At 48.3% G+C, this 27332-nt stretch overlaps 1 protein-coding gene across 1 annotated transcript in view; it reads right to left on the reverse strand.

The window, feature by feature from the left end:
• Positions 1-200: 200 nt before the first annotated feature.
• LOC123756886 (uncharacterized) overlaps positions 201-27332 on the reverse strand; it is a 79557-nt gene continuing 52425 nt past the window's right edge. Inside the window, 2 exon segments of the mRNA XM_045740287.2 lie at positions 201-4044; positions 4046-5378. Coding sequence (XP_045596243.1) covers positions 1969-4044; positions 4046-5335 — 3366 coding nt within the window. The 5' untranslated portion in view covers positions 5336-5378 and the 3' untranslated portion in view covers positions 201-1968.

Consider the following 27332-nt stretch of genomic DNA (forward strand, 5'->3'; position numbering starts at 1 on the left):
ACTTAAGGAAATTCCTGTTTCATTTTCCTCCGTGGTCTGACATTGTCACATTCTTAATCACGTGTTTATTTTCGTGATATACACACATACATATATATATATATATATATATATATATATATATATATATATATATATATATATATATATATATATATATATTGATAATATAGCCTCTCAGCTGGATACAAGTGGGCGAGCTGTGATGTGTATCCGACAGAACCATCAGCACACCTGCACGACACACCTGTGGTACACCTGCACAACACACCTGTGGTACACCTGCACAACACACCTGTGGTACACCTGCACAACACACCTGTGGCACACATGCACAACACACCTGTGGTACACCTGCACAACACACCTGTGGTACACCTGCACAACACACCTGTGGTACACCTGCACAACACACCTGCACGACACACCTGTGGTACACCTGCACAACACACCTGCACGACACACCTGTGGTACACCTGCACAACACACCTGTGGTACACCTGCACAACACATCTGTGGTACACCTGCACAACACACCTGTGGTACACCTGCACAACACACCTGTGGTACACCTGCACAACACACCTGCACGACACACCTGTGGTACACCTGCACAACACACCTGTGGTACACCTGCACAACACACCTGTGGTACACCTGCACAAGACACCTGTCACACCTGCATGACATACTTGCGGCACACCTTCACAAGACACCTGTGGCATACTTGCACGACATACTTATGGTACACCTGCACAAGACACCTGTGCCACACCTGCATGACATACTTGTGGCACACCTTCACAAGACACCTGTGGCACATCTGCACAAGACACCTGTGATACACCTGTGGTACACCCACAACACACCTATGGTACACCTGCACGACACACCTGTGGTACACTTGCACAATATACCTGTGATACACCTGCGCAAGACACCTGTGGTACACCCACAACACACCTGTGGTTCCCCTGTACAACATATTGAGAGCAGCAACGTGTGCTGTAGCAGTGTGTGTTCCAGCGAGCTGTTGGTGCCTGAGAGGAGCTTGCTGTAGCAGTGTGTGTTCCAGCGAGCTGTCGGTGCCTGAGAGGAGTTTGCAGCCGCAGTTGTTACATCAAAACACTTTTTTTTATTTAAACAGTACTTTATTTTTTAGTATAAATTAACTGAAATAATGCTGTCTTGTTTCTTAAATATAATAAAGGTTAATGTGTCAAGCTTTCTTAGTAGAAATTCATATTAGAAATAATAGGTATGATACATGCATGTTTAAGTTAATACAAGAAGCACACAAGCGTCTTAAGACAGGAGAGTCTCCCGACCCTCTTCGTATGGTTGTAATATCACATATAGGGCTTGTACTTGACTGATTAGCTAAATCAATCACCCTTGTAACAGACTTATGGCTAATTTGAGTGTTTATCTACCATAGGAGACAACACACAATTAAGTTACACACTCGCCCTTGGCAATGCTTAATCACTTGCACACAATTATGCATTTGCTACCTTTATCTCATTAGGTCACTATACACACTATTTACATTGACAGATGACAAGAGACACTTGGAAGAAAAATGCTCATTCGTGCCCCAATTATAAGGGTAAAATTACTTCCTGTGTATAAAAAAGTGCAAAGCCTTTGAGCCTTTGTGTGGGGCATTGAGTGTTAAAACTTGACAACACTATCACATGGTCACTGAGCAGTGGGTGTGTTGTCATGGGGCCGTGGGTACCCGCACGGCTGAGGTGGCCCCGTCATGCCCGGCACAGTCATCCAGCACACAACACACACTTAAGGAGCACCATCATTAATATCCGGCTCTTTTTAAGGAGCTCACTATTGCCGGTGTCGAGTCTTGTTGATGGTCCTGTAGTCTGCGTCTGTGACTGGTAAACTGCAGCTTCGTCTGCGTCTGTGAGCAAGGTTGCTGGAATAGTTGGCTCCATGGGTCACCCGAGGTCACACGGCTGCCTGCAGACGGGTCGGGGATGGCCATTTGTCGATGGTTGGCAAGTCTGGCGTGGCCCCACGATCGCTAGGGTTCTCGTGGTTGTTACCGTAGGTGGCATCGTCCTCAGAGTCTACACATTCAGAAGGAAGATCAGAGTGTGAGGCGAGGGAGGAGGCAGGGCGGGACGAGGAGGGTGACACGCCAGGCCACACCCGAGGTTCCGTTTGCGTTGTACCATCTGTCACTCCAAGAGAGTCTGGGTCGAGGCTGTGTTGCTCATCCTCCTGGCTGGGCGTAGGCTTCTGCAGAGGTTCATTTGGCGAAAGTTTACGGTGGTGGATAGGAAGTTTAACCGGACTAGTGACTTTGGGGTCTTCTCTAGGAACCTTTCTGGGACGGTGCCCACACGGTCGTAACCTTTCACACTTCTCTTCAGCTAGACTCCGCTGCTGAAGATTCTGCTGCTGTACCTGCTTCAACAGTATCTGCTGGTGGTGAAGTGGAAGGCTGAAGACATCTTCACTGCCTAAAGGCGTGTAGCCACTGCAGTTCAGGGAAAAGTTGTTCTTAACAATTTTAGTGAGGAGACATGGCCTGGGAGGCAGCGGCTGGCCCAGACGGTGAAGCACCTCGCCATCATCTCCAGAGGCCTCATCAGTGTGGCCTGCGTAATCCACCACTACTGCCGAGTCTGGAGTAATGTCGTGAAGGTTGAGACGACGGGAGTGTGGTTGTCGCCAGGCCCCTGGAGATGGCCGCTCATCACTGTCATGTTTCCGACTGTGGCGAGTGTGCCGGCTGCCAGTGGAGCACAGATCAGAGTCTGAGCCACGCGTGTGACGGTCGTGGGAGATGTCTGTCAGGTAGTCGACATGAATGTCAGACTGAGGTGAGGTAGATGAAGTGCGGGGTGCAAGCAGCGCCGTCAGCTGCTCCACTGCCTGCCGGCCTTCGTAGCCATGTACAGCAGGCTCCCCCTCAACATACACAGCTCGTTGGCGGGCCAGACGTGCACGTGCAACCGGTCGGTGTAGAGAAGCGTACACATGCGAGGAAGCGGTGGATGACGACTGGTAATAAGGAGCAACTTCAAAGTCATCGTACATGCGGACGTCAAAGCTATTGGCGGCACTGATGGAGGAACAAGTACTGGCATACTTGGACCAGTCATTGTCAGCTGTAGGTGCGGGAGAGAGGGCATCCGTAGAGCTGTAGTCCGTGACACTCGCTGCATCGCTCCTGCAGTGTCTGCTGTCTCCCAGCCCACAGTACAGCTCAGAGTTGATGCGGTTCTGCAAGAGGTGCCCAAACTGGTTGCTGTCATATGGGTCTTCATATCTCGGGGAACTCTTGGACTTCGCAGATGGAGACTTTTCCTCGGGCTGAGGGGTGTTGGCATAGAGGCTCTGGTCATACGAAGGTGGGTCGTCCTTGGGAACCTGCTGCAGGAGCTTCGAATCTGCAGCGTCTGCTTGAATTTCCAGGTTCTGTAGGGACTTTCGGAGGACCTCGTCCATGCCTTGCTGAGGGTCGACTTGCATCCTGAATCTGACGAAGCCAGCATCGTTGAAGAGCATGGAGGAAGGCCTAGAGGCAGAATCCGGGGGAAGGGCGCCGAGGGTGTTGCCGTGGTTCCACAGGAGATGGATGTCAGAGGTGCCAGAGTGGAGAGTGGCAGATTTGCGTATTGATGGTCGTTTGTGAGAGACCCGGACTGTGTTGGCCCGCCGGGCAAGAGGCTCCTGTGTCAGTGCCTCCTGGTAAACAACCTTCCCACAGGACTGCAGTGTGAAGTTCCTCACGGCTTGGTTAGTCTGGCAGACAGCAGGGAAAACTTCATCAACCTTGTCTTGAGTTGTGATGCTGGAGCAACTACCACACCGCCTACAGGAGAACACCGCAAGGATTCTCTTCTCCCCCTTGTGGTTCTGCCGCTTCCCCGAAGATCCCCCCAGAGTAAGAGTCGAGGCCACACCCAACAGCACCCACATGAGCACCTCCAGAAGGCGACAGGTGCTCTGATAGGCCAGCCAGTGCCAGGGATATGCTGGTGGGAGCTCGAAGATGTAGTGAGGACCTACCAAGGGCATACATGTGGAGACCGGCCACCAGCACCTGCAGTAGGGAGGCCACAATAGTCAGGTGGGAGCCACGCAGAAGGGCGAGCCGCGGGTGACGAGGAGGCAGAGTTCCTTCCAGTGGCGCTCGACTCAACCGGACCAGGAGCAGCCCTGGATGGCGGCCGGCTCCACGCCCGACCCGCCACACAGAGAGGAAGCCACCAATGCCCACAGCGCCGCCCCAGGCTGCAGTGACAGCCCTAGCAGCAGCCCTCAGTGGGGCAGCGTGTTCGGGCAGCAATGCTGAGGTCAAATGAGCAGCAATCGATGCCAAGAGATGAGCAGCAGTTAGGAGGGCAAGGGCTAATGGTGCGTGGGGCTTCCTGGGCAGTAGTCGTGGGCAGCGCCATGCCCTCACTATAGCCAGGACCACTACTGCCAGTGCTGCAGTGAGACAGGGCCATCCGGTTTCCTCCACGACGGCAGAGAGTGCAACGGGCAGGCGACGCTCAGCGCCGTAGGGGTCGTGGAAGAGGTGGACACAGCGCAGAAAGGCAGCAAGGAACATCAGGAGGTGGAGGGTGATGTAGTATCCTCGGGGCAGGAGGTGCGCTGCCGCATGCACACGCGCCAGCCAGAACAGTGCCAGCAGTGCCAGCAGGCTGTACAGGCCAGCTGCACAGTACACATGCACGACCCACACCGTCCCCAAGGCCCGCACCCATGCCACCTTGCTCAGGCCAACACCCACGTCTGCTCGAACCACCTCTACTTCCTGCGGTCGGTCCAGGTTCACCATTTGGTCTCTGGTGGCATCCGGCGCAGTGTTCACAGGCGCCTCTATGTACGGCGTCTGAACCGGCCGGTTACCCATGCGCTTGACGCCCCGCTGGTCCGTCACCGCCTTCTGCTGCACCTCCAGCTCCAGGCCAGGCTGGGATGACCAGACAGGCGGTCCTGAAGCCCTATACCCATAGTCATCCCTTGGGGGAAAGTCCTGGGGTAGTTTGTAGCTGGGGGTGGGGCGATGGGTGGAGGTGGTGGTGGTGGTGGAGGGGTGGCTGGTGGAGACACCGTAGGCCACACCGCGGAAGATGGCCGCCAGGGAGCTCTCGATGCTGCTGGTGTTGTTGGTCTTGTGGCGTAGCTCCATTCCTGACCACTTGGAGGAGAAGAGCCCCAGACTGCTGCTGTTGGTGCTGGTGTTGTCGCGTGCCCTGGGTGCGGTGAGCGGTGCCGTGCGCAGTCCCACCTGCGCCCTGGACGAGGTCACCAGCAGCACGCCCACCAGGAGCAACATGGCGGCGAGATGCATGGCTGCGCAGTCACCTTCTGGCCGACACGGCTGCCATCACAACCTGTGAAGGAGAGAGTGGAGGAGTCAGTGGCGCCGCCGCAAGTCTTCCTGTTTACTACAATAGTTTTGTTGAACACGGGTAGTGCTAATGGTGGTGGTGCTGGGAGTAATGGTGGTGGTTGTTAATGGTTGTGGTGGAGCTGGGGGTAATGGTGGTGGTTGTTAATGGTAGTGGTGGTGCTGGGAGTAATGGTGGTGGTTGTTAATGGTAGTGGTGGTGCTGGGGGTAATGGTGGTGGTTGTTAATGGTAGTGGTGGTGCTGGGAGTAATGGTGGTTGTTGTTAATGGTAGTGGGGGTGCTGGGAGTAATGGTGGTTGTTGTTAATGGTAGTGGTAGTTGTGTTAATGGGAGTGGTGGTGCTGGGGGTAATGGGGGTTGTTGTTAATGGTAGCGGTAGTTGTGTTAATGGGAGTGGTGGTGCTGGGGGTAATGGTGGTTGTTCTTAATGGTAGTGGTGGTTCGTGTATCAATAGTAGTGGTGGTTGTTGTATCAATGGTAGTGGCGGTTGTGTTAATGGTGGTGGTGGAGTAATGGTGGTTGTAGTGGTGGTGATGGTGGTTACAGTGAGCAAGGGGATAAGGAAAGCAGAGAGAGTATTGGCACCTGGTGACACTGAAGGTACTGATAATGGTGGTGGTACTTATGGTGGGAGTGTCAAGAATGGTAGTGATTATGGTGCTAATAACGGTAGTGGTGCCAGACGTGGTAACTATTGTAATAGTGGAAGATATTGACGTAGTGATGACTAGAGGCAGGCAAGTGGGTATGGTGGGCCGGAGGTGCCTGGAACTGCTGGGTATAGGCCTACCATAGTAAAAGCTATGCCTATATATAGCATCATTTCAAACTAGGCCTACCATAGTAGAAGCTATGCCTATATATATAGCAACATTTCAAACTAGGCCTACCATAGTAGAAGCTATGCCTATATATAGCATCATTTCAAACTATCACAATTTCGGGAGAACGATTGAAATTATTAAATATAAACTCAACGATTTAAAATAATTATTGAGGGAGATCTGGGAAGCACTGAAGAGTGTTGAATCCCTCCCACATGTGGAGGAGCGGCAACCTTTAACACTATTGGCATTATGGGGAAAATATTTATGCTGTTTGATACGATCCAAAATCTCGACATACAAGAATTAAAGTAAATTCCTGTAACTATTCTTGGTCCAAGACCTGTATCAACCAAGGCTGTGATAACCACTTCCCACCAAACACACACCGAAACTACGACGTTGGTACAACGTTCGAACACGTTTTAACACCTCCTAACCAGTTTTAACAGCCAATATAGCACGTTGTAACAACGTTCTAATACGTCATAAACACGTTAAGCCAAGATGTAACAACTTTATTACAAGTTGTAACAAGCAGAAAATAGAGACAGTTACGGTTTGTGTTACCAGGGTTGATACCTGGAGAGGGTTTCGGGAGTTTATCTACTACCCAAGCCTGGCCCGAGGCCAGACTTGACTTGTGACAACTTGGTCCAACAGGCAGTTGCTTGGAGCGGCCCGCAGGCCCACATCTTAACCACTTGCTATAGCAACGTGAGTGTAGAAGCACTCAGACCCACTGATCACCCCCAGGACATGGTTCAAGGTCACCCTCTACCCCTCGCCCGTGGCTAGGATTTCTTCAATGGTCACCAGTGGGCAGATTCGCGTCCTGGTCAAGAACCGGGCCGCAGGGACGCTCAGCTCCGAAATCATCTCAAGGTAAGGAGGTTATATCACAACTGTAATGCTCCTCTTTACTCTCCCACACACAAGGTTGGAAAGTTTTAAGGCTGATTTCTGCAAATGTCGCACATATTACGATTTTTTCCAGCAAAAATAGTAAGGGATAACTTTTGGGGATCCTTGTCCTAGGATACTTAAATAAGAATATCTTATTTAAGTATCCTAGACATGTTATCCTAGTATCGCACTAAGAAAGCAGAGCGTCTATGGGTCATCCAATAATGTTAGCAGACTTCTAGATGTCACCACTGCTAGACTTAGTCTCGGCTACAAGTACCTCTGGCTGTGTAACATCTGCTGATGTAGACTTGACTAAATGTAAACTGTCAGCAGAACTATTCACATACTTTGCGTCATTATATAATGGAATGTGAAAAATCGCCGAATTCAGAGATAACATTATCAATGGTGTCCAAGAAATGTGTAAGTACTTTATTCATAATGATTGTGCTGCCGGGAATCTTAGCGAAGTATCTCAAATTTGCTTACTGTAGGTGCAGCTGCCGCCCAGTTGGGTGGGTGTGGAGCACATGACTGTAAAGCTGCCGCCCAGTTGGGTGGGTGTGGAGCACATGACTGTAAAGCTGCCGCCCAGTTGGGTGAGTGTGGAGCACATGACTGTAAAGCTGCCGCCCAGTTGGGTGGGTGTGGAGCACATGACTGTAAAGCTGCCGCCCAGTTGGGTGGGTGTGGAGCACATGACTGTAAAGCTGCCGCCGGGTGGATGTGGAGCACATGACTGTAAAGCTGCCGCCCAGTTGGGTGGATGTGGAGCACATGACTGTAAAGCTGCCGCCCAGTTGGGTGGGTGTGGAGCACATGACTGTAAAGCTGCCGCCCAGTTGGGTGGGTGTGGAGCACATGACTGTAAAGCTGCCGCCCAGTTGGGTAGGTGTGGAGCACATGACTGTAAAGCTGCCGCCCAGTTGGGTGGGTGTGGAGCACATGACTGTAAAGCTGCCGCCCAGTTGGGTGGGTGTGGAGCACATGACTAAAGCTGCCGCCCAGTTGGGTGGGTGTGGAGCACATGACTGTAAAGCTGCCGCCCAGTTGGGTGGGTGTGGAGCACATGACTGTAAAGCTGCCGCCCAGTTGGGTGGGTGTGGAGCACATGACTGTAAAGCTGCCGCCCAGTTGGGTGGGTGAGGAGCACATGACTGTAAAGCTGCCGCCCAGTTGGGTGGGTGTGGAGCACATGACTGTAAAGCTGCCGCCCAGTTGGGTGGGTGTGGAGCACATGACTGTAAAGCTGCCGCCCAGTTGGGTGGGTGTGGAGCACATGACTGTAAAGCTGCCGCCCAGTTGGGTGGATGTGGAGCACATGACTGTAAAGCTGCCGCCCAGTTGGGTGGGTGTGGAGCACATGACTGTAAAGCTGCCGCCCAGTTGGGTGGGTGTGGAGCACATGACTGTAAAGCTGCCGCCCAGTTGGGTGGGTGTGGAGCACATGACTGTAAAGCTGCCGCCCAGTTGGGTGGGTGTGGAGCACATGACTGTAAAGCTGCCGCCCAGTTGGGTGGGTGTGGAGCACATGACTGTAAAGCTGCCGCCCAGTTGGGTGGGTGTAGAGCACATGACTGTAAAGCTGCCGCCCAGTTGGGTGGGTGTGGAGCACATGACTGTAAAGCTGCCGCCCAGTTGGGTGGGTGTGGAGCAAGACTAGTAACTGTGTGACTCACCATAGATGTAAAGTGCCTTGTATAGTGACTGTTGTGAGCCTCTTGTTGAATCGATGTGTAAATAATATATATATATATATATATATATATATATATATATATATATATATATATATATATATATATATATATATATATATATATATATATATATATATATATATATATATATATATATATATATATATATATATATATATATATATAATTGTGTAACTAGGGTCAAAAGATTGTCACTTGCTTAACTAAACGAACTATGGAGTTCAGTTCCTGAACTGACCATGTGCCTCTGTAACCCTTTCCACCACCGCCCACGGGATGGGTATATGGGTATGGGGGTGCATAATAAAGAAACAAATTGGAAAGCAGTGGGCATTAGAGGCAGCTGGCGGGCACTGACGCCCCCCCCCCATCCTCCCCCCTAGCGGAGGGTACACTTGGTGAGAGGCCTTCAGGAGGAGAGGAGCCCCCGCGTTAGTGTGGCTGGGGCCCACTAGCAGTAAAGACAGGAGCCGCCATTAACCCTTCCGTGGCACGGCTCAAACGCCCCTCACTCAAAACTCTCTCCGGTTAAACGATCATTTCAACTCAATTTACCGACAGCTTGGAGCTCTTCCCGGGGAAAACTAACTTTGATTTTAGCAGTAAGCGCTTGAGAGTCTCGTAAATGTTCTCCCGAAGCCCACGTTTTTGTGTGAAGAAGCGCCGGCGCCGGGTTAGCGTCTGAGGGGGAATGGTGCTGGTGCTGACCCCCAGGTGACCCCAGCGCCCGGGGGCCGCCGGCTTGCTGACCCCCAGCACCCGGGGGCCGCAGGCTTGCTGACCCTCAGGTGACCCCAGCACCCGGGGGGCCGCAGGCTTGCTGACCCCCAGGTGACCCCAGCACCCGGGGGGCCGCCGGCTTGCTGACCCCCAGCACCCGGGGGCCGCAGGCTTGCTGACCCCCAGGTGACCCCAGCACCCGGGGGGCCGCAGGCTTGCTGACCCTCAGGTGACCCCAGCACCCGGGGGCCGCCGGCTTGCTGACCCCCAGGTGACCCCAGCACCCGGGGGGCCGCCGGCTTGCTGACCCCCAGGTGACCCCAGCACCCGAGGGGGCCGCCGGCTTGCTGACCCCCAGGTGACCCCAGCACCCGGGGGGCCGCCGGCTTGCTGACCCCCAGGTGACCCCAGCACCCAGGGGCCGCCGGCTTGCTGACCCCCAGTGTATGGGATCCTCTTGTATTCAAAATCAAGTTATATTTAAATATGCATTTAATGTAATATGGGCAGATATTTAAGTTATATATAGGAGCACATGCATCTGTAATTATTATTATTTACACGAATTCAGTAAAAATAATGGAATATATAATTAATATGAAGATAGTAGATGTCGTTTACTAATCCCAAAACACGACAAGTGAGCAGTCTACAGCCTCGTGCCAAACACATGCACCAACAGCCAAGACTCGTCTATTACGACAAATCAAAGGACGACACCACAATGCTCATGTGTCAACTTTGTGAAAGAGAAAACATGCACTCTCTTGAACATTATATTGTAGAATGTCCCATATTGACTGACTTTCGCCCTCCTGGGCTAAGGTATGCTGAACTCTGTAGTTACTATATGAGTACTGGAACACTTGATGATATATTGGACTTGTACCCAAGATTAACCATGTAATGTATCAATTATATAATGTATATATATGATGTAACTATATAACCTGAGCTTGTAAAAGCACCTTCATCACCTTCAGTGATTAAGTGCTTAATTGCACACTAGTTTTTCTATGAGCTATCTCTCTCTGCCAGAGTAAAAGAGAAAAATGTATGTGAATGCATGTGTGTGTGTATATATGTATGTATGTATATACGTATACATGTATGTATATATGTATGTGTACATATATATGTGTGTGTGTATGTATATGTATGTGTATAAAGTACATATGGAAGCTGATCAGAATTACATTTCACCTTTGTAAATGCACATTAATGACACTATGTAAAAGACACATCGAACACTTTATGTAGGGCATACGTAAATCTGTGTATCTATGTATTTACGTATGTAGGTTAGCTTAGCATTTTAAAAGCACCGAATCACCTTCTGTGGTTGAGTGTTCAATAAACCCTTGAACTATATGTTTAACACTTCTCTCACCCTGTCCATGGAGGACAGAAGAAAATGTATATATGCTGGTTAGCATTGTAAATATGTGGCCACGTTTGTGGTAGAAAATAATAATAATAATAATAATAATAATAATAATAATAATAATAATAATAATAATAATAATAATAAATGTTCCTACTATTAATGTTACTCGACTGTTTTCAGAAAGGTGGGTAGTGGAACAGACTCCTGCTGACTCCTGCTAGCAGGCTGAGAGCTTTCCCTTACCATAGCTCATGGTAATCCTTACCTGCTAGTTTCCCTGGAACACGACCCGCTCCGAATACGTTAAATAAAATAATAACTTGAGCACCATATATAGTGGGCCGAGGAGGAGCGACACAGTGAAGAGTAGAGGTGCCATAAGCAGTATAAACAACTGGGATCCCTCAGCCTTTCTCTTACTTTTATGACTAAAAATGTTCCTGGAACGCGAGTCGGGATTTCAAGAGACAACTGGACAATTTTATCCAGGATGTAATGGGTATGTGGGCCTGCTGGCCACTTACAGCAACAGATATGTGGGCCTGCTGGCCGCTTACAGCAACAGATATGTGGGCCTGCTGGCCACTTACAGCAACAGTTATGTGGGGCCTGCTGGCCACTTACAGCAACAGTTATGTGGGGCCTGCTGGCCGCTTACAGCAACAGTTATATGGGGCCTGCTGGCCGCTTACAGCAACAGTTATGTGGGCCTGCTGGCCGCTTACAGCAACAGTTATGTGGGGCCTGCTGGCCACTTACAGCAACAGTTATGTGGGGCCTGCTGGCCGCTTACAGCAACAGTTATGTGGGGCCTGCTGGCCACTTACAGCAACAGTTATGTGGGGCCTGCTGGCCGCTTACAGCAACAGTTATGTGGGGCCTGCTGGCCGCTTACAGCAACAGTTATGTGGGCCTGCTGGCCACTTACAGCAACAGTTATGTGGGCCTGCTGGCCACTTACAGCAACAGTTATGTGGGGCCTGCTGGCCGCTTACAGCAACATTTATGTGGGCCTGCTGGCCACTTACAGCAACAGTTATGTGGGCCTGCTGGCCACTTACAGCAACAGTTATGTGGGCCTGCTGGCCACTTACAGCAACAGTTATGTGGGGCCTGCTGGCCGCTTACAGCAACAGTTATGTGGGCCTGCTGGCCACTTACAGCAACAGTTATGTGGGCCTGCTGGCCGCTTACAGCAACAGTTATGTGGGCCTGCTGGCCATGCAACAGTTATGTGGGCCTGCTGGCCGCTTACAGCAACAGATATGTGGGGCCTGCTGGCCACTTACAGCAACAGATATGTGGGCCTGCTGGCCACTTACAGCAACAGATATGTGGGCCTGCTGGCCGCTTACAGCAACAGATATGTGGGCCTGCTGGCCGCTTACAGCAACAGATATGTGGGCCTGCTGGCCACTTACAGCAACAGATATGTGGGCCTTAGTGTACATCCTGCTCACTCCCTGTGTACATCCGGCTGTGTGAATTTTCTGTGTTCACTCTGTGAACTGTGTACTCCTGTCCAGTCACAATACTTCTAGGCTGTTCACTCCTGGCCTATGTAACCTGGCCTGGCCAATTTAACCGGGCCGCGGGGACGCTAAGCCCCGGAAGCACCTCAAGGTAACCTCAAGGTAACCCCCCGCACTGTGTGTTCCGGGCTCTATATCACTCCCCACAGAGTACCCCCCCCCCCCACCCCTCCACTGTGTGTTCCGGGCTCTATATCACTCCCCACAGAGCACCCCCCACTATGTGTTCCGGGCTCTATATCACTCCCCACAGAGCACCCCCCCCCCCACTGTGTGTTCCGGGCTCTATATCACTCCCCACAGAGCACCCCCCCACCCCACCCCTCCACTGTGTGTTCCGGGCTCGACTATATCACTCCCCACAGAGCACCCCCCCCCACTGTGTGTTCCGGGCTCTATATCACTCCCCACAGAGCACCCCCCCACTGTGTGTTCCGGGCTCTATATCACTCCCCACAGAGCACCCCCCCACCCCTCCACTGTGTGTTCCGGGCTCTATATCACTCCCCACAGAGCACCCCCCCACTGTGTGTTCCGGGCTCTATATCACTCCCCACAGAGCACCCCCCCACTGTGTGTTCCGGGCTCTATATCACTCCCCACAGAGCACCCCCCCACTGTGTGTTCTGGGCTCTATATCACTCCCCACAGAGCACCACGACAGGAACGACCAGACCCAGGTCAGGGGGTAAAGAGTCCCGCCGGTGGGAACACGGCAAAGGGTCGTACCGTGGATAATATCATCAAGGGATCCGACAGCTTAAGACCTTAACCCATACCTTCCACCGTAGGGTTAACGCCCATCTCGACACCCTCTGTGGGGCCGAAAATAACCGTTTGATGCGTTAATTCCGGGTTAGGTAAAGATGGGGGGAGGTATGGCATCTTCTTGCCCCTCTCCTCCGGATCTTATGTCGATTTCATACGGGAGTGTAGGCCTAAGCCATCAACTAGTGCTTTCCTTAACTTTCTTTTTGGTTTCTCGTGGCTAAGCGCCGACCTCCAATGGCTTACTTAGGGTGGGATAGGTGTAGTTAGGTTTAACCTGAGGTTAGATTAAACTTAATCAACCAGGCTGTGATTCATGCGTCAGGCTGCGAGCAGCCGCGTCCAACAGCCTGGTTGACCAGTCCAGCAACCAGGCGGCCTGGTCGGGAACCGTGCCGCGGGGAGGTTGAACCCCGAAATTATCGCATGGTAACCGCAAGGTAGGCCTAATTTTATTTCCCTTTGTCTCTGTTGTCTGTCTGTCTGTCTGTCTGTCTGTCTGTCTGTCTGTCTGTCTGTCTGTCTGTCTGTCTGTACTCACTTAGTTGTGCTTGCGGGGGTTGAGCTCTGGCTCTTTGGTCCCGCCTCTCAACTGTCAATCAACTGGTGTACAGATTCCTGAGCCTACTGGGCTCTTATCATATCTACATTTGAAACTGTGTATGGAGTCAGCCTCCACCACATCACTTCCTAGTGCATTCCATCTGTTAACTACTCTGACAAAGTTCTTTCTAACGTCCCTGTGGCTCATGTGGGTACTGAGTCTCCACCTGTGTCCCCTTGTTCGTGTCCCACCCGTACTAAAGCGCATGTCTTGGTCCACACTGTCATTTCCCCTCAGAATTTTGTTGTCTGTCTGTCTGTCTTACAGATGAATACTTGTCACAACACCCGCTACCAGATGTAAAATAATTTTGATGTTTTACTGAGTGTATTCTAGCAGTAAAGGATCTCTGTACGCTCTCCAGGTCAGCAAATTCTCCACATTTTGAATGAGGCTGTTAATGTTCAACAGTATTCCACGCTTGAGAGCACTAGTATATTGACCAGGATCATCACTGGTCACTAGTATATTGACCAGGATCATCACTGGTCACTAGTATATTGACCAGGATCATCACTGGTCACTAGTATATTGACCAGGATCATCACTGGTCACTAGTATATTGACCAGGATCATCACTGGTCACTAGTATATTGACCAGGATCATCACTGGTCACTAGTATATTGACCAGGATCATCACTGGTCACTAGTATATTGACCAGGATCATCACTGGTCACTAGTATATTGACCAGGATCATCACTGGTCACTAGTATATTGACCAGGATCATCACTGGTCACTAGTATATTGACCAGGATCATCACTGGTCACTAGTATATTGACCAGGATCATCACTGGTCACTAGTATATTGACCAGGATCATCACTGGTCACTAGTATATTGACCAGGATCATCACTGGTCACTAGTATATTGACCAGGATCATCACTGGTCACTAGTATATTGACCAGGATCATCACTGGTCACTAGTATATTGACCAGGATCATCACTGGTCACTAGTATATTGACCAGGATCATCACTGGTCACTAGTATATTGACCAGGATCATCACTGGTCACTAGTATATTGACCAGGATCATCACTGGTCACTAGTATATTGACCAGGATCATCACTGGTCACTAGTATATTGACCAGGATCATCACTGGTCACTAGTATATTGACCAGGATCATCACTGGTCACTAGTATATTGACCAGGATCATCACTGGTCACTAGTATATTGACCAGGATCATCACTGGTCACTAGTATATTGACCAGGATCATCACTGGTCACTAGTATATTGACCAGGATCATCACTGGTCACTAGTATATTGACCAGGATCATCACTGGTCACTAGTATATTGACCAGGATCATCACTGGTCACTAGTATATTGACCAGGATCATCACTGGTCACTAGTATATTGACCAGGATCATCACTGGTCACTAGTATATTGACCAGGATCATCACTGGTCACTAGTATATTGACCAGGATCATCACTGGTCACTAGTATATTGACCAGGATCATCACTGGTCACTAGTATATTGACCAGGATCATCACTGGTCACTAGTATATTGACCAGGATCATCACTGGTCACTAGTATATTGACCAGGATCATCACTGGTCACTAGTATATTGACCAGGATCATCACTGGTCACTAGTATATTGACCAGGATCATCACTGGTCACTAGTATATTGACCAGGATCATCACTGGTCACTAGTATATTGACCAGGATCATCACTGGTCACTAGTATATTGACCAGGATCATCACTGGTCACTAGTATATTGACCAGGATCATCACTGGTCACTAGTATATTGACCAGGATCATCACTGGTCACTAGTATATTGACCAGGATCATCACTGGTCACTAGTATATTGACCAGGATCATCACTGGTCACTAGTATATTGACCAGGATCATCACTGGTCACTAGTATATTGACCAGGATCATCACTGGTCACTAGTATATTGACCAGGATCATCACTGGTCACTAGTATATTGACCAGGATCATCACTGGTCACTAGTATATTGACCAGGATCATCACTGGTCACTAGTATATTGACCAGGATCATCACTGGTCACTAGTATATTGACCAGGATCATCACTGGTCACTAGTATATTGACCAGGATCATCACTGGTCACTAGTATATTGACCAGGATCATCACTGGTCACTAGTATATTGACCAGGATCATCACTGGTCACTAGTATATTGACCAGGATCATCACTGGTCACTAGTATATTGACCAGGATCATCACTGGTCACTAGTATATTGACCAGGATCATCACTGGTCACTAGTATATTGACCAGGATCATCACTGGTCACTAGTATATTGACCAGGATCATCACTGGTCACTAGTATATTGACCAGGATCATCACTGGTCACTAGTATATTGACCAGGATCATCACTGGTCACTAGTATATTGACCAGGATCATCACTGGTCACTAGTATATTGACCAGGATCATCACTGGTCACTAGTATATTGACCAGGATCATCACTGGTCACTAGTATATTGACCAGGATCATCACTGGTCACTAGTATATTGACCAGGATCATCACTGGTCACTAGTATATTGACCAGGATCATCACTGGTCACTAGTATATTGACCAGGATCATCACTGGTATGGCATCTCTTGCATCTAAGCAATTGTAATCCCACCTCTCATTTTCCTTGCAGTTATGACAGCTACATTATTCTGTTAAGTAACGCCTAACACTTAAGTAACACCTAACACTTAAGTAACACCTAAGACTTAAGTAACACCTAACACTTAAGTAACACCTAACACTTAAGTAACACCTAACACTTAAGTAACACCTAAGACTTAAGTAACACCTAACACTTAAGTAACACCTAACACTTAAGTAACACCTAACACTTAAGTAACACCTAACACTTAAGTAACACCTAACACTTAAGTAACACCTAACACTTAAGTAACACCTAACACTTAAGTAACACCTAACACTTAAGTAACACCTAACACTTAAGTAACACCTAACACTTAAGTAACACCTAACACTTAAGTAACACCTAACACTTAAGTAACACCTGACACTTAAGTAACACCTTCCCACATGATTTGTCCACAAAAGTGTATATTGTTTTTCTCACTTGTGTGATTTGATTTCGTTTTATATGTGTTTCCATTTTTGTTTCTTCATTGTTCCATAGAGCAGGAGCTAGACTTATCTTCATATAAGCATCATGTGTGGTGCTCTGAAGCCCATTGAAGGACATTATTTACATCAATTTGGGGGTTTGCTGTGTCATCTTTGTTGTCTACTCTGGTGAAAACCCTAGTGTCATGTGCACGGATGACACAGCACTGTACTATGTGTCCTTCTCTCTAGTGTCATGTGCACGGATGATACAGCACTGTACTATGTGTCCTTCTCTCTAGTGTCATGTGCACGGATGATACATGTGCACGGATGATACATGTGCACGGATGATACATGTGCACGGATGACACATGTGCACGGATGACACAGCACTGTACTATGTGTCCTTGTCTCCAGTACTTATGACGTCCTAGTATGTATAATATACATAATTCTTCAAAATCATGCTCTATAATAATAATAATATAATCATATAATATATAATGATTTGGCCAAGTTATCTACTATAAAGTATACAAATATTATCAAATATTATCTATTGGCTGATAATGATATAAAGGCTAATTATATGTCTATAATGAACTACGAAGAATATACTGTATACGTATAACTTATAGACTGGAACAATAAATAGTATCTGTAACCTCTGAATATAATCATTATATACAATCTTTATCAATGTCATTACATACAATGTTGACCCACTCATTATAGCAGGCTTCAGTCTCCGTCCACACACACACACACACACACACACACACACACAGGGGCCTCGTAGCCTGGTGGATAGCGCGCAGGACTCGTAATTCTGTGGCGCGGGTTCGATTCCCGCACGAGGCAGAAACAAATGGGCCAAGTTTCTTTCACCCTGAATGCCCCTGTTACCTAGCAGTAAATAGGTACCTGGGAGTTAGTCAGCTGTCACGGGCTGCTTCCTGGTGTGTGTGTGTGTGTGGTGTGGAAAAAAAAGTAGTTAGTAAACAGTTGATTGGCAGTTGAGAGGCGGGCCGAAAGAGCAAAGCTCAACCCCCGCAAACACAACTTGGTGAATACACACACACACAGAGACAAAGGATGACAGGCAAGAGGCACTGAACTACAGGTCAGTTTGCCTAACTTGTATACCATGCAAGGTGATGGAGAAGATCGTGAGGAAAAGGCTCGTAGAGCATCTGGAGGGAAATAACTTTGTAACGCACCACCAACATGGGTTCAGGGATGGTAAATCGTGCCTCACAGGTTTAATATAATTCTATGACCAAGCAACAAAAATTAGGCAGGAAAGAGAAGGGTGGGCAGTCTGCATGTTCTTGGCCTGTGAGAAAGCCTTTGACACAGTACCTCATAAACCCATAAAAGGCTGGTACAAAAATTGGAGCAACAGTCAGGAGTAAAAGGTAAGGTGCTCCAGTGGATAAGGGAGTATTTAAGCAACAGGAAACAGCGAGTAACTGTGAGGGGAGAGACATCAGAGTGGCGAGATGTCACTAGCAGAGTCCCACAGGGCTCTGTACTTGGACCCATCTTGTTTCTAATAAATATAATCGACCTTCCAGAGAGCATAGACTCATTCCTCTCAATGATTGCCGATGATGCAAAAATTATGAGAAGAATCAAGACAGATGAAGATAGACAGAGACTACAGGACGACCTGGACAAACTGGAGGAATGGTCTAGAAAATGGCTGCTAAAGTTCAACTCAGGAAAGTGTAAAGTAATGAAATTAGGCGAAGGGAGCAGGAGGCTGAACACAAGGTACCATCTGGGAGGTGAAATTTTGCAAAAGTCAAATAGAGAGAAAGATCTGGGGGTTGATATCACACCGAACCTGTCCCCAGAGGCCCACATCAAGAGGATATCATCAGCGGCATATGCTGGCTTGGCTAACATAAGAACTGCCTTTAGAAACTTGTGTAAGGAATCGTTCAGGACCCTGTATACCACTTATGTAAGACAAATAATATGTAGATCCAGCCTGGAGTCCATACCTCGATAAACACAAGACACATTCAGAGAAGGTTCAGAGGTATGCCACCAGACTAGTCCCGGAACTAGAGGTATGAGCTACGAGGAAAGGCTACGGGAGCTGAACCTCACGTCCCTGGAAAAAAGAAGAGTAAGGGGAGACATGATAACCATCTTCAAAATTCTCAGGGGAATTGACAGTGTGGACATAGATAAACTATTTGGCACGGGTGGAACACGATCAAGGGGACACAGGTGGAAACGTAGTACCCAGATGAGCCACACAGGCATTAGATTATTTTTAAGTGTCAGAGTAGTTAACAAATGGATTGTATTAAGGAATGACGTTTTTCAAAAGTAGATTTAATAGAGCCCAGTAGGCTCCAGAATCTGTACACCAGTTGATTGACGGTTGAGGTGCGGGTCCAATGAGCCAAAGCTCAACCCCCGCAAGCACAATTAGGTGAGTACAGTCACGGGAGACATGTTTACCACATATAAAATACTCCGGGTAATTGATATAGCTCACCATGATAAGTTACCAGGGATGGGTGGCATGAGAACAAGGGGACACAGTGCCCAGATGAGCCACACAGTGAGGGCCTGGCACACACACATCAGTTCTGATGTCTGGAAGCTGAAATGACAATAGCCATCATGTCATACCTGGAACATACCTGTGGAAGGTTTCGGGTGTTCTACTTCCCGAGCCCGAGCCCGAGCCTGAGGCCAGGCTCAACTTGTGGTAAGTTGGTCCAACAGGCTGTTGCTTGAAGCGGCCCGCAGGCTCTACAGAACAGCCTGAAGAATAGGTGTCGCAGGCATGCTGCTACAGGCACAGGAGCGCGGGACACGACCGGTTGAGGCATGGTGAGAGTAGGTCTAATAGGCTGTTACCACAGGCATGAGACATGCACTGAAAGAGTTATTGAAGCCACTTCCATTTAAATATAAAAATAACAGGAGTTGAATGATAAGAGACGTCACAAGACCACCAGGAGTACATGGCTAGAAGGTGGGGCCTGAGGAGCTAGAGCTCAGCCTTGGAAAGGTGACAGTTAGTTAGATAAACAAACAATATCGCTAACAGCACCATTACCAACAATAATAATCTTTCCTTCGACGCAACACGGATAACAATCGACTCTCACTCCCAAGTGTTTACCACTGAAATCATTGAAATTAATTATTACAGAAATAGGCCTAGTCGTAGCCATGGTGCTCCTAGGGCTGGTCTCCTAGCCCGACCAGAGGCCAGACATGCCGGGTCTCCTAGCCCGGCCAGAGGCCAGACTGGCCGGGTCTCCTAGCCCGACCAGAGGCCAGACTGGCCGGGTCTCCTAGCCCAACCAGAGGCCAGACATGCCGGGTCTCCTAGCCCGACCAGAGGCCAGACTGGCCGGGTCTCCTAGCCCGACCAGAGGCCAGACATGCCGGGTCTCCTAGCCCGACCAGAGGCCAGACTGGCCGGGTCTCCTAGCCCGACCAGAGGCCAGACTGGCCGGGTCTCCTAGCCCGACCAGAGGCCAGACATGCCGGGTCTCCTAGCCCGACCAGAGGCCAGACTGGCCGGGTCTCCTAGCCCGACCAGAGGCCAGACTGGCCGGGTCTACTAGCCCGACCAGAGGCCAGACATGCCGGGTCTCCTAGCCCGACCAGAGGCCAGACTGGCCGGGTCTCCTAGCCCGACCAGAGGCCAGACATGCCGGATCTCCTAGCCCGACCAGAGGCCAGACTGGCCGGGTCTCCTAGCCCGGCCAGACTTGTAACACTGTAAAAGTGTTTGGTTTAGTTTATTTAAAATATATATAGTATATGAGTCAGAGACAAGGATTTGAGAAGGCGCCAGTTTGGTCGGCCTGAGACTCACACCTCTAAGTGTTAATGACCTCAAGTGACCTGAGGTCAGATCATGCGAATTTCACCTTGCTTCTGCTAATCTTATAATTGGCTTGGTAGAGTGCCTGAGGCTATCTACTTGTGGGCGGAGTTAGCTACTAGGTTTCCCAATATATACTCGGAGAGCAGAGCATAGGGAGAGATAAGAACAGGAGCCAGCCAGCAGAGCAGAGAAGACGGCCTAGCCAGGGAGGCTGTCGGCCGGCAGGGCGGGACAGTCTCTGTCAACTACTGACCCCCCCCCCCCCTCTCAATCCAGCTATAGGCAGACACTTGGTGAGTTGAGCATTAAGGTGACTTGGTCGTGTTTACAAATGTTGTGTGATGATCAGGGGCAGTCAAGTTGTAGGGTTCTCAAATTCTTGGCTGATGGCTCACTTTGAATATTAATCTTTAACATTTTAATTGAATTGCTTAAATTATGATACTTAGCATGTGAAATATAATTGAATTTATTACTTAAATTGTCTTTAACTTGGTTCCCTAGAGTTTTTGAGTTGAGGTGAGAAAGCCTCTGTGGTTACTGGGTACAGGATACAGATGGAACATACTAATATTGACCTCTTGATAACATTTGAGAATATTGTAATACAGACAAGTTCCATCCCTTGTCTTGTATGTAATGATCATGAATGGATGGTGGCATCATTTCCTATTTCTACTTCTACTATCTATTCTTCTACTTCTGCCTATCTACTCCTCCTCCTCCACCCCTCTTCGAACTCTCCCTTTCAACTGATGACCCTCCTCGCTCCTCCCACCTCTTTACCTCTCTCACCCCAACCCTCTAATTACTTCATTATTCATCTCTTTCCTTTCGTTTCTCTTATACGTTTGTGGCAGTGAAATGTATTCTAGAGAGTTCTCTAGAGTTTCGGGTAGCTGATCAAGTTACGGCGCCTTGTAGTCTTAGCACCTAGGTAGTCAAATACCTAGGTTACAAGGTGTTGAACGAGAGAGGTTGCCGTAGGAACTCAGGGGGTGCTCTAGAATAGTTAGCTAACTGGGGACGGGATAACGGACTAGAGAGAGCTGTTTCCCCCGGCCTCGTTAGTTAACTGGGGGGTGGAATAATGGACAAGATAGAGCTATTTCCCTCCACCCCCCGTTACAGACTGGCCGGGTCTCCTAGCCCGGCCAGAGGCCAGACTGGCCGGGTCTCCTAGCCCGGCCAGAGGCCAGACTGGCCGGGTCTCCTAGCCCGACCAGAGGCCAGACATGCCCGGTCTCCTAGCCCGACCAGAGGCCAGACTGGCCGGGTCTCCTAGCCCGGCCAGAGGCCAGACTGGCCGGGTCTCCTAGCCCGGCCAGAGGCCAGACTGGCCGGGTCTCCTCATCACTAAGGCTATTCAAATGTTTATTAACTATTCTCTTTGAAGTTGAAAATCCTCGTTTTCAAATTAATTACTCAACCCTCCCAAGTAACGAGATGAAAAAGCTAATGTTGTTGAATGTGCAGGATGGAGGAGGGATGACAGGGAACACCACAGTGGAGGGATGACAGGCAACACCACAGTGGAGGGATGACAGGCAGCACCACAGTGGAGGGATGACAGGCAGCACCACAGTGGAGGGATGACAGGCAGCACCACAGTGGAGGGATGACAGGCAACACCACAGTGGAGGTATGACAGGCAACACCACAGTGGAGGGATGACAGGCAACACCACAGTGGAGGGATGACAGGCAACACCACAGTGGAGGGTTGACAGGCAACACCACAGTGGAGGGATGACAGGCAACACCACAGTGGAGGGATGACAGGCAACACCTCAGTGGAGGGATGACAGGCAACACCACAGTGGAGGGGTGACAGGCAACACCACAGTGGAGGGGTGACAGGCAACATCACAGTGGAGGGGTGACAGGCAGCACCACAGTGGAGGGATGACAGGCAACACCACAGTGGAGGGGTGACAGGCAGCACCACAGTGGAGGGGTGACAGGCAACATGCAGGGTACTGTGCTTGCTCCAGTACTCTACATCATCCTCATATCCGACCTAGACAACATAGAGGACACGGGTGAGAGTAGACAACATAGAGGACACGGGTGAGAGTAGACAACATAAAGGACACGGGTGAGAGTAGACAACATAGAGGACCTGGTTGATACCTGGTTGATACCTGGTTGATGGGGTTCTGGGAGTTCTTCAACTCCCCAAGCCCGGCCCGAGGCCAGGCTCGACTTGTGAGAGTTTGGTCCACCAGGCTGTTGCTTGGAGCGGCCCGCAGGGCCACGTACCCACCACAGCCCGGCTGATCCGGAACTTCTCTTAGAAAACCGTCCAGTTTTCTCTTGAAGATGTCCACGGTTGTTCCGGCAATATTTCTTATGCTCGCTGGGAGGACGTTGAACAACCGCGGACCCCTGATGTTTATACAGTGCTCTCTGATTGTGCCTATGGCACCTCTGCTCTTCACTGGTTCAATCTTGCATTTTCTTCCATATCGTTCACTCCAGTACGTTGTTATTTTACTGTGTAGATTTAGGACCTGACCCTCCAGTATTTTCCATGTGTATATTATTTGGTATCTCTCTCGTCTCCTTTCTAGAGAGTACATTTGGAGAGCTTTGAGACGATCCCAATAATTTAGGTGTTTTATCTCGTCTATGCGTGCCGTATATGTTCTCTGTATTCCCTCTATTTCAGCAATCTCTCCTGCTCTGAAGGGGGAAGTGAGTACTGAGCAGTACTCGAGACGGGACAGCACAAGTGACTTGAAGAGTACAACCATTGTGATGGGATCCCTGGATTTGAAAGTTCTCGTAATCCATCCGATCATTTTTCTGGCTGACGCGATATTTGCTTGGTTATGCTCCCTAAACGTTAGATCGTCGGACATCATTATTCCCAAATCCTTGACATGCTGTTTTTCTACTATGGGAAGATTCGATTGTGTTTTGTACCCTGTATTATGTTTCAGATCCTCATTTTTGCCGTACCTGAGTACCTGAAATTTATCACTGTTAAACATCATGTTATTTTCTGCTGCCCAATCAAAAACTTTGTTGACATCTGCTTGTAGTTTTTCAATGTCTTCAGCAGAGGTAATTTTCATGCTGATTTTTGTGTCATCTGCAAAGGACGACACGAAGCTGTGGCGTGTATTTTTGTCTATATCAGATATGAGAATATGGAACAGTAGCGGTGCAAGGACTGTACCTTGAGGTACAGAGCTTTTAACATCGCTTGGACTCGATTTTATCTGATTGACTGTTACTCTTTGTGTTCTGTTCGACAGGAAATTGAGTATCCAGCGTCCTACTTTTCCAGTTATTCCCATTGACCTCATTTTGTGAGCTATCACCCCATGGTCACATTTGTCGAACGCCTTTGCAAAGTCTGTGTATACAACATCTGCATTTTGCTTTTCTTCTAGGGCTTCTGTGATTTTGTCATAGTGGTTGAGTAACTGTGACAGACAGGATCTTCCCGCTCTAAATCCATGTTGTCCTGGATTGTGCAATTCATTGTTTTCCATAAAACTAGAAATTTGATTCCTAATCACTCTTTCAAACACTTTTATTATGTGTGATGTTAGTGCAACTGGCCTATAATTTTTTGCCAAGGCTTTACTCCCCCCCTTGTGCAACGGAGCTATATCTGCAGATTTAAGTGCTGCTGGTATCTCCCCTGTATCCAGGCTCTTTCTCCATATTACGCTGAGTGCTCTCGCTACTGGTACTTTACATTTCTTTATGAATATTGAATTCCATGAGTCAGGCCCAGGAGCTGAGTGCATAGGCATATTATCAATTTCTCTTTCAAAGTCTTCCGAGTTTGTGGTAATATCCGTTATATTATCTGCAGCTTGAATGTCATTCATAAAGAAGCTGTCTGGGTCATCAACTTTCATGTTGTTTATTGGTGTGCTAAACATAGCCTCATACTGGCTTCTTAGAATTTCACTAATCTCTTTGTTGTCCTCTGTGTACGTACCTTCATTTGTAATTAACGGTCCAATACTGGTCGAGGTTTTGAATTTTGATTTTGCGTATGTGAAAAAATATTTCGGATTTTTCCTTATCTCTTGTATAGCTTTCTGTTCCAATTCCATTTCCTCAGACTCATATGATCGCTTTAACGTTTGTTCTATTTCCTCAATCTCCCTGCTTAGGCTTGTTTTCCTTGCTTGTGATAGTTGTGTCTGCCGAAGCATTTCCGTTATTTTTTTCCTTCTCCTGTACAGTCGTCTCCGTTCTCTTTCTAGAGTGGTCCTCTTTCTGCCCCTCCTCACAGGCACGTGCTTCAAGCAGACCTTGTAAGCTTCAGCTGTCAGTTGAGCTATTCCCTGTGTGGGAGTTTTGTCGCTTAAGACCGTCTCCCATTGAATGGTTGCAAGGTCTACATTTATTTTTTCCCAGTCAATCCTCTTATTGTTGAAATTGAATTGATTGAATATTCCTTCTCGCTTGTTTGGTCTCTTAGACCTACTACCGTTATTTATGCTAGTTCGCACTTCAATGAGCTTATGGTCTGAGTATGAAGTATCTGAGATTGTGATGTCTTTGATTAGTTCATCATTGTTTGTGAATAACAAGTCTAGTGTGTTTTCGTTCCTAGTTGGTTCTGTAATCTGTTGATTGAGCGAGAATTTGTCACAGAATCTCAAAAGTTCTCTGACCTGTGGTTGGTTATTTCCCGGGTCATTCCCTGCTATGATATTTGTGTTTGCCGTTCTCCATCTTAGACTCGGTAAATTGAAATCTCCAAGGAAGATAATATCTGGAGCTGGGTTTGCTAGGTTGTCAAGTATGTTCTCTATTTTGTGCATCTGCTCTGTGAATTCCTCAATCGTTGTATCTGGCGGTTTATATATTAGAATAATAATTAAGTTTAGTTTCTCTACCTTCATTCCAAGTACCTCTACCACCTCATTAGTTGAATTTAGTAGTTCTGTGCATACCAGGTCTTCTTTAATATACAGACCTACTCCTCCATTTGACCTAGTTTTTCTATCACATCTATATAGATTATAATTTGGAATCCAGATTTCACCATCCATGTAATCTTTTGTATGAGTTTCCGTGAATGCCCCAAATATTGAGTTTGACTCTAATAGAAGGCCATTTATGAACTTAACTTTATTTCTTGACTTTGGCTTTAAACCTTGAACACGGGTGAGAGTAGACAACATAGAGGACACGGATGAGAGTAGACAACATAGAGGACACGGGAGAGAGTAGACAACATAGAGGACACGGGTGAGAGTAGACAACATAGAGGACACGGATGAGAGTAGACAACATAGTGGACACGGGTGAGAGTAGACAACATAGAGGACACGGGTGAGAGTAGACAACATAGAGGACACGGATGAGAGTAGACAACATAGTGGACACGGGTGAGAGTAGACAACATAGTGGACACGGGTGAGAGTAGACAACATAGAGGACACGGGTGAGAGTAGACAACATAGAGGACACGGGTGAGAGTAGACAACATAGTGGACACGGGTGAGAGTAGACAACATAGTGGACACGGGAGAGAGTAGACAACATAGAGGACACGGGAGAGAGTAGACAACATAGAGGACACGGGTGAGAGTAGACAACATAGAGGACACGGATGAGAGTAGACAACATAGAGGACACGGGAGAGAGTAGACAACATAGAGGACACGGGTGAGAGTAGACAACATAGTGGACACGGGTGAGAGTAGACAACATAGAGGACACGGGTGAGAGTAGACAACATAGTGGACACGGGTGAGAGTAGACAACATAGAGGACACGGGTGAGAGTAGACAACATAGAGGACACGGGTGAGAGTAGACAACATAGAGGACACGGGTGAGAGTAGACAACATAGTGGACACGGATGAGAGTAGACAACATAGTGGACACGGGTGAGAGTAGACAACATAGTGGACACAGATGAGAGTAGACAACATAGAGGACACGGGTGAGAGTAGACAACATAGTGGACACAGATGAGAGTAGACAACATAGTGGACACGGGTGAGAGTAGACAACATAGTGGACACGGGTGAGAGTAGACAACATAGTGGACACAGATGAGAGTAGACAACATAGTGGACACGGGTGAGAGTAGACAACATAGTGGACACAGATGAGAGTAGACAACATAGTGGACACGGGTGAGAGTAGACAACATAGTGGACACAGATGAGAGTAGACAACATAGTGGACACGGGTGAGAGTAGACAACATAGAGGACACGGGTGAGAGTAGACAACATAGTGGACACAGATGAGAGTAGACAACATAGTGGACACGGGTGAGAGTAGACAACATAGAGGACACGGGTGAGAGTAGATAACATAGTGGACACGGGTGAGAGTAGACAACATAGAGGACACGGACGAGAGTAGACAACATAGGACACGGGTGAGAGTAGACAACATAGTGGACACGGGTGAGAGTAGACAACATAGTGGACACGGGTGAGAGTAGACAACATAGAGGACACGGCAAACTTCCAATCTGATGTAAATCAGGTCTTTCATGGGGCCACAGAAAATTATACGATGCCTGGGC

This window comes from Procambarus clarkii, chromosome 26 (assembly GCF_040958095.1).
Source record: "Procambarus clarkii isolate CNS0578487 chromosome 26, FALCON_Pclarkii_2.0, whole genome shotgun sequence".
In the NCBI taxonomy this organism is placed as follows: domain Eukaryota; kingdom Metazoa; phylum Arthropoda; class Malacostraca; order Decapoda; family Cambaridae; genus Procambarus; species Procambarus clarkii.